The following is a 13,606-nucleotide window of genomic DNA, read 5'->3' as shown; positions in this document are numbered from 1 at the left end:
ACCAATATACATGTTGAAGGTATTTGGAACTCTGTTTATAACCATTGATAACATTATCACACTTTTTTTGTCCACCTAATAGCTTAATAGTTTATAGGGAACAATTAATTTGATTGAACAAGACCTATACGTGCAATTCTCTGGGGTGGGGAAGCATTCCCAGGTTTCATGGATTTAGATTGGTGCTAAAAAACTCTAATTGGTTCTTTGTCAGATAAAGTTTCTGAGATCCAAACATTCGGAAGAAGCGTTTCTTAAGTCAGTACATAGTCTGTAGAGGTAACTGCAAGATACGACAAACGATATAGTTTCAATAGTCTCTTTAGAGTGCACCTAAGTAAGTGTAAATTAGTTTTCACATTGGGCAGCATGGAGCATCCTATGGATGCTGCTGTAAACAATGAAACACAGACCTTGCTCAGTTGTCTTGCATCTTTACGACTGTTGCAAGTAACATTGATTCAAAGTTTTTACCAGAACTTTACAAGAATCTTCATTTTTCAGTTCAAAAAACATACCAAGTAAGCAGAATGTGCATAATTATAATACACCTCTTCCCATGTGGATGAGGGATACATTTATTTAAACATACTAGAAAAATATGAAGAACCACGGAACTTGATCTAGAAAAAGGGCACCTCTGTAACATTCCCATTTAAGTCAAACTTCAAACTGAATGCTTTTAACTACCTAGAGACATGAAGTCTCATCAGAGCTTGGATTACACAGCATGAATACCCAGAAACTAGCTCTACCAAAATTACCACTGGACTGAGGAGGGATGGAGCAAGGGCAAAAAAAAAAAAAAGCCACAAACAAACAAAAAAAAAAACAAACAAAAAAAAGAGTAGGAATACTCAATTTTTCCCCTGGTTGATAAAAAGGGCATCCATAAGCGTGTAGTATTACCCAAAACCAAATTTTCAAATTAAGATAGTTCTCAGAGATGAAATAACTCAAAAAACTTTTGATTCCTACTTACTTTTTTAAAGTGAGTAGCTGATTGCACTTTCCTAACAGGCTGCATCAGTGCATCACGTACAATGACGCTTATATCTGCACCAGAATAGCCATCAGTTCTCTTTCCAAGCTCTCGATAATCTGATTCTGTTAGGAGATTTGGAGTTGACCCAAGGTGAAGTTTGAACATCGAAGTCCTGGCATGGTCTTCAGGTAAAGGAATAAAAATACGCTTCTCGAACCTGGTTTAAAAGAGAAAAAACAGAATGTTCCACAGATGCTAGCTCATGCAGGTGCACTGTAGAAAGAAGCTTATGCAAATAAGTATATAGTTTGCTCCTAACAATATTAGAAAGGAGCAGTTTCAGTATTATAAACCTTTAAAAAAAAAATTCTAAGGCAAATATTCAACAGCCTGTTCTCATAAATAATACTATAGCTAGCATAATCTAACATCCAGAATATAACAACTACTTCCTTTTCATGAACAAGATCTTCTCTTAAGACTGACGTTTTTCCAGATTCTCTCCTGCAGAGTTTGTGTTTTAAAAGAAAACACACTGAGGGGACAAAGTCTTTAAGTGTTGAAGTGTATTTGAACAGTTTTCACATTCAAAGAAAATGCCGCCTGGTAAGAAGCTGACACAACCACTTTCTAGTCTCCAACTAAATTAAGGAAGACCTCATAGTTGGAAGCAAATTTGAAGTCATATTCTCAATACAGTTGTCAGTAGAAAACGTTGATAACCACAGTTCTTCCTTTGAAGCAGCATCTGTTCTCACAGTGGGGATTACCTCCCACCAACAAAGAGCGAGCAACTCCAAATTCCATAGAACGCAATTAACTTGATATACATGACAAAGTGGGCCAAATCCATGAAAAATTAATTTGATTACTGCCATTTTTGTACAAGTTGCTTTAAGTCTTATGGACAAGAGTTAGAGAGCTACTCTTTCACACTGCAGAGAATCAAAGAATGGTTTGGGTTGGGAAGGACCTTTAAAGGTCATCTAGTCCAAACCCCCTGCTGGGGGCAGGGACACCTTCCACTAGATCAGGTTGGCTCAAAGCCTCATCCAGCCTGGCCTTGAGCACTTCAATGATGGGACATCCACAACTTCCGTGCAACGTGTTCCAGTGCCTCACCACCCTCATTGTAAAAAGTTTCTTCCTGTTGTCCGACCTAAACCTATCCTCTTTCAGTTTGATACCATTGCCCCTTGTCCTGTCACTACGGGCCTTGGTTAAAAAAAAACCCTAACATCTCTCCATCTTTCTTTTAAGCCCCCTTTATATATTGAAAGGCCACAATGAGGTCTCCCTTGAGCCATCTCTACTCCAGGCTAAACAACCCCAACTCTCTCAGCCTGTCTTCACAGGAGAAGTGTTCCAGCCCTCTCATCATTTTCATGACTCCCTTCCAGACCCACTCAATCAGGTCCATGTCTGTCTTGTACTGTAGACCCCACAGCTGTAATTTCAAGAATGACTTGAAATTTTAAGCAACACATTCACATCTAAGTCTTACACAAAACTATAGTTACACAGGTTGGAAGCGATCTCTGGAGGACACCTGGTCCAACCCCCAGTCAAAGTATGGCCAGATTGAATTAAGTATATAAATAAAGGTCAGTGGCAGTCACAAAGAAAGTAATGTTTGTTTAGCCTACAAAAATGACCATTATCCAAGCTGTCCCCTCATCACAATCTAATCATGTCCACATAGCTGTATTTGTCCTCTGCTGCTCTGCAGCTCAAAGAAAGATCCAGCTAATCAGATACAGGTATGGAAGCCCTTTATCTACAAAACAGCAGTTAAAGCATGCTCAAAAGATCACAAACTATGCGTGACCAGTAGAAAAACATGGTATTTCTGTGTAACATAAGGCTACGTTTCTATGAAAGAGCTCAAACTACTCAACAGTTTGTTAACAGCTGAAAATGAAAGCTCTACCCGCTCTTGCCCTTCTGAGGTACATATTTTCTAACTTGTCTCCCAAGCCCACCAGAAAGCCAACCAACAAGGAAACAGAATAGTTTTCTGCTTGCTCAAGCACAACCATCTAACCAAGAAATCAAATAAACTACAGGGCCAACAAAAGAGTAAACAACCCACCTCTTTAAAAGGGCAAGGGGCTATTAGTTTGGCTCAGTCCCTCTCATGGAACTGAGTTGTAGAACATCAGCCATGTTGCAAACATAAGCTGGATTACTACCTCAAGTAGTCCCAGACTGAACCCTCACAACAGTTGCAAATTTCATACCATGAAAAAAAATGCCATCATACCGTCTCCTGATAGCAGAATCCAAAACCCAGGGTACGTTTGTCGCTCCTAAGACCAAGATTCCTTCATTGTCAATACCAACCCCTGTATTAGGGCAGAAATCATTTCACCGTTTAGATGATGAAGAGAGAGTGTTTTAAAACGTAGTCAAAATTTAATGGGGTGGAACTGCAGATCTTTTTACTGTTCTCATTCAAGCTATGCTTAAAATACATTCTTAATTCCTTTGATTCTGAAAACCAAGTAAACTTACCTTGCATCTGGACTAGAAATTCTGTTTTTATCCGTCTAGCAGCCTCACTTTCATTTTCACTTCTTGACCCGCAGAGGGAATCTATCTCATCAATGAAGATAATAGAAGGTTTGTTTTCTCTGGCAAGCTGGAACAAGTTTTTCACTAGTCTTAAAAAAGGAAAGAGCTTCAGTTATCTTAATGATTACACCTGTAAAGACACGTAACTTAAGATTATGATAGAGTCACTTCCTTTAGAGACAGCTAAAAAAGGAAAAGTATTAATATAAAGCTACTCAAAGATACAACATTTTTCCAGCTCCAAGATTCAGCATTATACCAAGTGAGATAGCCCAGCATAAAGGGAGGTGAAACGTTCTAGAGTACTTCAGGCACGGTTTTGCAAGAAAAAGCCCTTTTTCGGTTTACATTTCTACAAGACAGCCTGGACTATACAAAAGCACCACTCTAGACAGTTCCAAAAGAACATGGCTTTCTCTTATTCAACATTTATAACCTAATCAGATTAACTCTAGAGATTTTGTAAGCATTAACATGTATATTTATTTTATACAACTTTACTAAATACTTTTTATATGACAAGAAAAGTTGGTTTGCAAAAATAAAAACCAATCAAAAAATGCAGCCATATCTTACTAACACATTTTGCTAAGTTAAAAAGGAAAATAAATAGGAACATGTTGGGAAATTGTTCACATTACCAGCACTAACTCTCGGGCAATAGTCTCAAATGAAGTCAAACAGAAAAAATGTCAAGCTGGATTCCAGTTCTGTACTCCTTTTGCAACAGAATAAAAGCAGCTTAAGGTTTCCAGCTTTTGGGGGGAAAAAAAACCCCAAAACAACCACCAAACAGCTCAAACACTTCATGTAATGGCCTTTCTTCCTCATCCTATCAACTTTAAATAGTGTTGCTCAGTTGTCCCATACTTCAAACTATTAAAGTATGGTTTTGACAAATATTCTTATCATCATATGAAAGTTCTCTCTGTACAACAAACCCAGAGCTTTTTCTTAACTCAGGAAATCTTCACTGGAAGCCTAAACAGACAAATTCCTGCACTTCTAGACTGCAGTTAACATGTCACATAAGGCTTCCTGGTCTTCTTCACATATTACACAGTAACACACAAAGAGTTAACATGGGGAATCAGGAAATTTTCTTTCATGGCTGCTCCTCTCCTTCAACCTATTTCTGCAAGTCTCTTCTGCCTTCCAAATTTTGTTTGAAATCAGGATAAAAAAAACCACCTCCGTATGGACAAAGAAATGCCACGTGTTAACAGCACAGCTGCTGAGACAGATGAGCGGGGAGATGCCAAGAGGCAGAGAACCCCAACACTTCAGACTGATGTAGTGTGCAGTCACAGCTAAGTTCAGAAGGGGAATGAGCTCCATGGTGCTCCTGAAACCTTTCTGAGCTAGTTTTAAAAACTATCTTGAGCACTGAAGAGAGGTCCAGCTGCAGCAGCACAAAACATAGCATAAGGTATCTTTACGTGGCACTGCAGCACAAAGCATTGAAACACCTGAAGTTTGTTTTTAAAAAGACATGACCTCTCCCTCAAATTCAATTTCCTTACAGCAAGTTATCTAGCTCTATATTAATTTCTTATTGCCAATGTCTTCCTGGACCTCTGGCAACTCCAACTTACTTTTCACTTTCACCTAACCACTTTGAGACAAGGTCAGAGGAAGATACTGAGAAGAAGGTAGAGTTGTTTGCTTCTGTTGCCACAGCTTTTGCTAAGTAAGACTTTCCTGTTCCTGGTGGTCCAAACAGGAGAATCCCTCTCCAGGGTGTTCTCTTTCCTGCAAGAGAGAAACCGGCAGTCTTCAAAATACTGTAGAAAGACTGAACCTAATCTTCTGATGAAGCTCCTCTAATTTACTCAGAGGTTTTCCACATCTACCCATGAAACTTCTGTCAGATGGATCACAATCTCTTTTGTTAAGAGTTCAGCTTGAGTCTCTGATACATTGGCATAACACTGTTCTCTGATCTCAGTGCTGGTCCTGACAGGGCAATAGCAAATAAATACTATAATTCTGACCTGTAAACAGGTGTGGAAATTTAATTGGCAAGATCACTGCTTCTTTAAGTGCTTCTTTGGCACCTTCGAGGCCAGCAACATCACTCCACTTGACATTTGGTCGCTCCATAACAATGGCTCCTGTAAGAAAAGATTGTATAAATTAGTGATGCAGATCTTTTCACAACTTCAATAAATTCCATTTTGGAAAAAAAATAATTAAGAAATCTATGCCCATGTCCATACTGCATAAAAACAAGGCATTTCTAAGTAGATCTAAATTGTTAGTCAAATGGATGTTATTTCTACAGAAATCTATCACATTGTTTTACCACAATAAACCACAGATAACCAGAATACTTGAGAGTTAGCAGAAGTCCGGCAATGGTCAAAGCTAGTCCATAACTGACCAGTAAATGTGCATTTAGTAGTCACAGAGGAGTACCTTCTCTAATAGGTACCCAGGCACCATCTCCTCACTAAACCACCATTGTACTTCCTGAAAAATCGGAAAGTTCATTTTAAACAAGGGAAGCAAGGTGGCTCACTAGCCCAGGATTTGTAAGATTCTCCAGCAGATTAAGTAACTTGTCACGTATCTCCAGATGCGCAGCAAATAATTGGATCATCTAACGGCAAAGATCTTTGACAGCTAGGGCTGAAAGCTCCAGAAAGGTTATATGGAGCCTGCTTAGCTGCAGAAGTATCTTAGTCTAGCCATGTTCTCTCAAAGTTTATCACCAAGTCTTATTTTGCTCAATCAAGAAGTTGAGCTTGATTTTAGCTAACTGAGCGGTAATTTAGCCTTCTCTTCAGATGTCAGATTGGTTACTGTGACATGCTAAATATGATTTTGTCTTGACTACTTTTACATGGGACAACTTGTATCTGAGCTAGTAATTGCATATGAGATTTTGTAATCCTAGCCAAGGCAAATCTAAAAAGTAAGAAATTTTCTCAGATGAACAAATGCTAACGAACCCAATGCTTATTTAAGTACTCAAATACACTGAAAGTTTCGGTTGCCCTATTTGTCTACAAGGGGCTTTCTATCATTTCACGATTGTCAAGAAAATAGCTGGTGAAAACCACTTTCACCTTATGCCTTCAGGGCTCTGTGAAGTAATGTAAGGCTTTTTTTCTTCTACAGGATTCAAAATTTACTGTTACTCACTGGCTAATGAATAAAGCAAATAACACCTGCTTACTTTTTAAGTGGCTCGTTTGAGATTTTTTCTTTTGCTGCATTCCTTTTCTATCAGATTGAAATGAACGATTTCTGTTAACAATTGCAATTGTTAACAATTTGGAATTTAGAGTCCCAAAGCAACATGATATTATTACAAATGTCATAGACAAAGTTCATTGCAAACTGTCTTAGCTTGCAATCTGTATTCTGGAATTAATTCACCCACCCACTTCCAGTGCATTAAATCCTTTTTCTAGGTTGATTATATCTCAGTTTTTCTTAAAGTAAACACAACTATAGGCTCCATCACTAAAATAATTAGCAGAATAGGTAACAGTTCAGATAGGAATAGGAGATTATTTAAAAGTTGAAATATCAGAGTTATCTGCACCAGATACACCATGGTAACTGAAGTCACTGCACTATAAGAGATTACCTGTACCAGGACAGAAATGGAACTGGATTTGTAGGCTTCATAATTTTGCAGGTGTAAATTAATAGCTGGAAGATTAAGCAATAGAGTGCAAAAGGCCTTTAAAATTCTAAACAAGAGTATATGACAACAGAACCACAACTATTATCCAGTCTGAATGTTATAGTCACTTCTCCCACAATAAGCCAAGTTGCTATTGTAATTAAAATCTTGACAAATACCCACAGATTTGGGAAAGCTGCATAAAGCAAAGTCAGCTAGGAGTAACAAGGCAGCAAAATTAAATACAGGAAATCTCTGTGGCTGTTACGGGAAGCAAAATGAAAATGCGTAGCCTGAAGGCTGCCCAGAGCTTGTACTATCTGAGTAACAGATTCCTGTGTTAAGTTTAAAGGTACCAAGGATCTCAGACTTTCAAGCAAGAACGTTGTCATTTTATCAAAGAAATGGTGGGTGCAAGAAACTTTCTTGGAGTAAGAACTGAAGGTTAGATTCATGTGGGAAGAAACAAAGTCTTTGTAGTCAGAGACAGGATAAGAGTCCAATGCTTATCATTTTTCTGTAATTTTAAAGTATAGGAAACTGTCCCATATAACTGTGCATAGGATTAGGTGTGCAGAAAAGTAGAAAAAGCATGACACAGTTTCCAAATATGATACAATAGCTCCTCAAATTACACAGGCAGAGAGATCTGGTAAATGCATTTCATCTTTGTTACACTGAAAAATAGGATGAGAACAATGAACTTTTTTCAGATCCATAAGCACCTTCTGGCAGGGAAGCTGTGAACAGTTCTTCATCATTAAAGGGTAATAAATATCAAACAAAACCTCTTTTTTACTGTGTACAAAACTACTGGTAGCTCTATACATTGCATCACTGACTGTATTCAGCATTTGAGTTCAAAAACCCAACTCAATGTTACTCAACTGGGAAAGCACCATCACTGCATATAAGAAAACGCTGCCCGTTACTATAAATGGGCAAGAATCCACGTTCTCAACTCCTAAACTTGAGCACAAGCTTTTTTGTCAAAATAGTCCTGATTACACTAAGGGTTTGTATGGTGCCTGTTACCTTAGCCTCTAGGCAATACTCTAATGCACTTAAGAGGAAAAAATACTGATTCAGTTTAGCCAATAGCTACCCGGGATTTTGCAACTTCTCCCATTGGAAAATGTTATCCTGATAAATGGTACAATTTTAACATGAAGCACAGGGTACAGGAGATACATTTCAACATAGTCACTGTATAATTTCAGAGCACACAAACTCATACTTCCATACAGACTAGGCTTTTGTACGTGAGGTGTACATACTAGTTGAGCCATTTACAGACAGTAAGTTAATCCATAACATTTAGGTGGCAAAAATGTAGGAATTTGCTTGACTGAAGTCACCTCTTTAAATTAAAGAAACAGATGCTTCAAAATTACCTTGAAGTTGATTCTGCAGCTTCTTTTTTTCAGGATCCTCTGCCTCCCCTTCCCCATCACTGTCATTCCTGATTTGGAAACAAGAAAAAAAAAAAAGTTGAAATACAATAAAAGAGACTGCTGTCTTACGATAAAAATCAGAATGCAAAAAAGCAGAAAAACCACCAGTCTGAGGAGTGAAAGAAACCTTGACATGCTTTCAGATCTCCACAAGTTTGCATCATTGTACTCCTGCTTTTCTACACCATGTCCTTTTTAATGCACCCTCCTCACCATTGCAACTTCCTCTTATGAGTCTGAGCCCACACTTCTACATGCTTTGAGCCAGCCTTTAGGAAACAACAGCTCTTGTAACGAGCAACACGGAAGAGCTAAAATGGTTTATTTGTAGACATTGGCACTTGTCCCCTATCTGGAATTGCAACAGGACTTGGTCAATTCCATCTAGTACTATGAAACTGTACGCCCTTGTCTTGTCAGAGCAAAGGAAACTGGAAGTTAAAGAGGGAAAAAAAAATAATAGATAGTGAACAACTGGAGTGGAGGTCACGAAAATACACGTAGCCTCTGTGATATTACCACTTCCTTCTATTATAAACTAGCAGAACACAGTACAGCTCAAAAAATAAAACTGATGAGACAAGTAGACAATGAAGGAGACTGAAAATCAAGAGAAGTTTCAAGAGACAAGTGAGCAACTCCAGCTGTTCAGGACTGCTAAAACACGCAATCCCACCAGAAGGTATCATCCTGAAGCTGCCTTCTCTCCTATCCCCATAAAGGCAGCAGTAAATGCAAAAGAGGTTCTGCTTGTTCAGCTCTCTAGTACGCAAAGTGAAAAACAAATCTAATAAAAGGGAAGCAGCAGAGAGACTATGCAGCAGCAAGGCATTAGAGTGATTCAGTCCATCTTACAGAACTTTGCAGAGAACTACACAGAGCTTTGCATCTCTTACCAAGTGTGAGACAGATCAAACTCAGGCCCCAGTAATCATCAACCTGAATTTATTTTCTAGTTAGTAAGTATGTGAATGTAGAAAAAAATTTAAGGGTCATCAGTCTCAATGCCATTAAATCCGATAATCATGTGTTAGTCTGAAACAACTTTTCATTCTTCCGTGAATTTCCTAGGCAAAGGTTTGCACATTTTAGTAAACAAGCAGAAATGCCAGTGATGCTAATTCATGTTATTTTTCTTTTATTAGCCCACTGTATTTCAGCATTAGTAGTCACCTGAAGCATTTAAAAAAGACTAGTTAAATGATCTTTGAAGAGTTGAATTTTAGAAAGAGCTGAGTTCAGGAAGTATTTTGCTTTACCTTCTCCAAAAACATACCCTTTTCCATCAGTAGGACCAGACTCTTTAACTGGTTTTGGTGCAGTTTTTTGTCTCTTTTTCAGATATTCTTTCAGCTTTTCTGCTCTGTCCAAGTATTCTGTACATTTCGTTCTAATGCTCTGTTTTGCTTTATCACCCTGTGCTTCATCTAAGTTTGAAGAGAAACAATGCTTTGTTAACAGCAAAACACAGGTGCATCAATCAGAAAGCAAGACTAAATCACCATATTTGTATCTTATCAATATATCTCTCTCAGGGCTCACCATATAACCAAACACCTCAACTACTTATTTTTTCCACTATACCATGGAAAGAAGCGACAGGAAGGATTTCATCACGTACCAGAAATCAAATACACACCTGAACATTGCTTTGGCTTAAAATTTGACTGTAAAGGATTACAGACAGTGGCACTGGAAGCTTTTCTGTCAGCCTTTCAAGCTGCTATACATTGTCTTAATAATTCCTTTTCTAAAATAGCTCATCAAGAAGCTGCTTGGGCTAAGCAATTTTTATTTGGAAGTATACTTTATTTTTCCATAGCCTGCTAATTTTAAAAAGATGTTCACATCATAAAGAAAAAAATTACATAAAACATCTGAAAAAGTTAGGTGTGGTTCAACAACCACACTGTTCTCTTACTCACTATTACAGTATTTCAAATCAGCAATCAATACGTCTATGTGTTAAGTTTCCAAAAGTACATCAGTATTGTTAAAAGCACAGAAAGTGATATTCTGATAAAGTCCATAAAATATAAATCGATAGGAAATGATAAGCATAAATTATTGTGACTGCAAAGAAAATAGTTGAGTTTTTTCAAATTACGTAGATCTGTAAGTGCACTTATGTCAGGTGAGCAACCCTACCCCACTTACATTAGAGCTGTGCCTACATTAAGGAAGCCCACTCCTTGCATACAAACACTGGACATGACACAAAAGGTACACAGACATGTGAAAAGGCATAAAATAATGAGAATATGGAAACTGAAGAAAATGTACAACATACAAATCCATCTCATACATTTTGTTGGCCAAGATGAACAGCAAGTTCAGGAGGAGCAAAAAATGCCAGCAGGGACGTTGTAGAAAGGTAAGCGGCATGAGTTAAGGAGGAAAAAGAACTCCATAGATACAGCAAAGACTTCTTGTGTAACACGTGGTTTTCAGCACAACAGAAATACAAGGATCCCTGTACTTATTGTCACATTTTCTTGTGCAGTGGTCAGCCTGAAACATTGCTACAAAAGTCCAGATGAGAGACAGCAAACCCCTGCCTCCTTGTCTTAAAAAACCCTAAAACAAAATACAAGTAAAAAATAACCTGAATTCTTACGAGAATGGAGCAAGCACACAAAGCAAAAGCTGCAAATTATATGACCTCAAACTACAACTAGCAAGTATCAACTGATGACAATGAAAGTAAAAATTTAAATACTGGTGTCAACATCAGAGATTACTCTGTGCAATTTGACTACTAAACTCTACTTAATTATCCAACACATTACACTTACATTTAACAACATGGAGAAAATACTGCACAGCGTGTTGGTACAAGCGGAAGGCTTCCTCGTAGTTTCCTGCTTTATCTTCTTGCGCTGCCTTGCTAGCAAGGTCTATTGCTTTCTGTAACACAAGCAAATAATTAAGTGCTGCACAACAGCATTTTGCATGATCAAAGAGACATTTTAAGCTGTTGTTCTGGCTGTTTCTTGATGGCCGGTTTTTCTGCTCTTCAACATTTCCCCCAAAAAGTTGAAGGCAACTGATTGCGAATCTTAGGTGGTGCTTTGTACCTGACACAATATTTCTATCTTTTTATGAACAGTCATTAACAAACTGCTGAAATCTACTAGCATACAAAAAAGCGTAAGTGAGAACAAATTTCTGTGTACTAAGTTGGAACTACTACTGGTTTGTCTATGCAGTTTTCCTTACCAATCTCTTGCATTTATTACGGAAAGAGTTGGAAATACATTCTAAGGTGTTTTGTTTTTTTTTCATCACAGACCCAGACACTTTGAACTATGACTGATAACATCAGTAAAGCCTGTCAGAAGCAGAGTCAATACAGGAAGTACGTGATTACAACGCACTGAAACTAGCACTATCACTCTTCCAACCTTATGCTGGGAGACATCTTCAAAGACTGACTATTTGTTTGGCTTCTCTACAAAGATTTAGGTTCTCGATATCCAAGTGAGAAATTCTAATTACCGCTCCAGTGGGGGGCGAGAAAAAAACCTCACCAGACAGAGAATGTACCCAAATCACGAACATCAAGAAAAGTTCCAGGAGAAGTTATGGATGGATTTTTAATTTATTTGTTGAGCTAGTTTCATATAAAACTGTGATCTAAGCCATCATATTGCATACACCGGCCTCTGGATTTGTTGATATCACCGTTATTGCTTCACTCTTAAGTGCTTATTACCTTTTATTACACTTTGCTCGTTGGAATGCCTATACCACTTCAGGACAATTAAAATTGCCAGTTTGAATGACTAATTCATGTAAGTTTAAAAAAGGCAGTCAGTTACCCAGCATTAACCAGCACCAACTAAATCTTCTATAGCCCCACATGTATTTTTCCACATTCAGTCAATTTCTTCTCCTAAGCATTGTTAGTATGCTCAGGATGACTATGGTAATGTCAGGGAGCAAGGTGGAGAGCTTCAACTGCAGCAAGTTTTCATTAGACATTCCAGTACAGATACTCTTGCCACTATCTGGACAGTCTGATGTGTTTCAGGCAAAACAAAGCTAGTAAACAGTACCCATGAAAGAAGAAACAGCAAAATCTCTCATTCTATTAACTCTGTGTTGCTGTCTTGGTGGTAAAGATCATCCCAACAGATCTAGCCAAAATCAAAGAGTAATTTATTTATAAAGAGTGATCCAATAAAGCAGACTCTACAGCTCTGTTGCAGGAAGTGTTGGAACACTGTAAGCATCTGTTTCTTTGGAACAGAACTGAGTCTTTCCTTTTTGGAGAACCCGTGAGCTGATAAGCAATTTACCATGTACGAATAGGCAGTTCCCTCCTTGCGGCTCACCTTGTGTGCGCTCTGTTAGGCCCCTCTATGTGCCATTTAAATCCAGCAAAAGAGCAAAAATTAACCCAAAAAAGAAGTTATTTTCTTCTTAAAAGTTCTTAAGTCCCTTTAGTGACTTAAATTACCATAGGATGGTCCAATGATTCCTGGATCCAGTACAACAAAGACAGTGATGCATGTGACACTAAATCCAAAGAATAAATGGCAAAGACCAGCTCCTAAAACGGAACTGTGAGAAAACAGGGCATGTTGCAGCCTTGTTCCTCTGAAATAGAAAAAAGTCTACATCATGTATTGACGGGTATACTCTGTTTTTGTAAATACCCAAAGACTATTACTTGGGTATTAGATTCTCAGCTCTACTACTTGATTATATCAGCTGGTATCAGCCTGTTACTGTGACGAAGTACACTGCTATCAAACAGGAAATAATTTGTGAGAAAGTTTTATGAACTAGGGCATGGATGATCAGTTCTAACTATCCATGAGGCAAAAACTGTATTTATCAGGCTATGGTTTGATAGTTTGATGAACATCAATCTCAGAAAGAACATCAGCTTAAACAGGTTTATTCTTCTTCTGCTTATTCTAGACCCTATGATATCTCCCCTAGCGTTAC

General features: G+C 38.0%; 1 protein-coding gene across 1 annotated transcript; it reads right to left on the bottom strand.

Moving 5' to 3' along the window:
- Positions 1-982: 982 nt before the first annotated feature.
- LOC104156942 (vacuolar protein sorting-associated protein 4B-like) lies at positions 983-13,252 on the bottom strand (the record flags this gene model as incomplete). Its single annotated transcript, XM_009700966.1, has 9 exons — positions 983-1,202; positions 3,249-3,330; positions 3,500-3,648; positions 5,155-5,311; positions 5,554-5,673; positions 8,591-8,658; positions 9,927-10,077; positions 11,446-11,664; positions 13,113-13,252. Coding segments are annotated over 9 exons (1,306 nt in total), but the record flags the coding sequence as incomplete, so codon positions are not given.
- Between the last annotated feature and the right edge of the window lie 354 nt (positions 13,253-13,606).

This window comes from Cariama cristata, unplaced genomic scaffold (assembly GCF_000690535.1).
Source record: "Cariama cristata isolate BGI_N322 unplaced genomic scaffold, ASM69053v1 Scaffold35125, whole genome shotgun sequence".
NCBI lineage: Eukaryota > Metazoa > Chordata > Aves > Cariamiformes > Cariamidae > Cariama > Cariama cristata.
The sequence above is the reverse complement of the archived record's forward strand: the minus strand, read 5'-3'. Positions and strand labels throughout refer to the sequence as shown.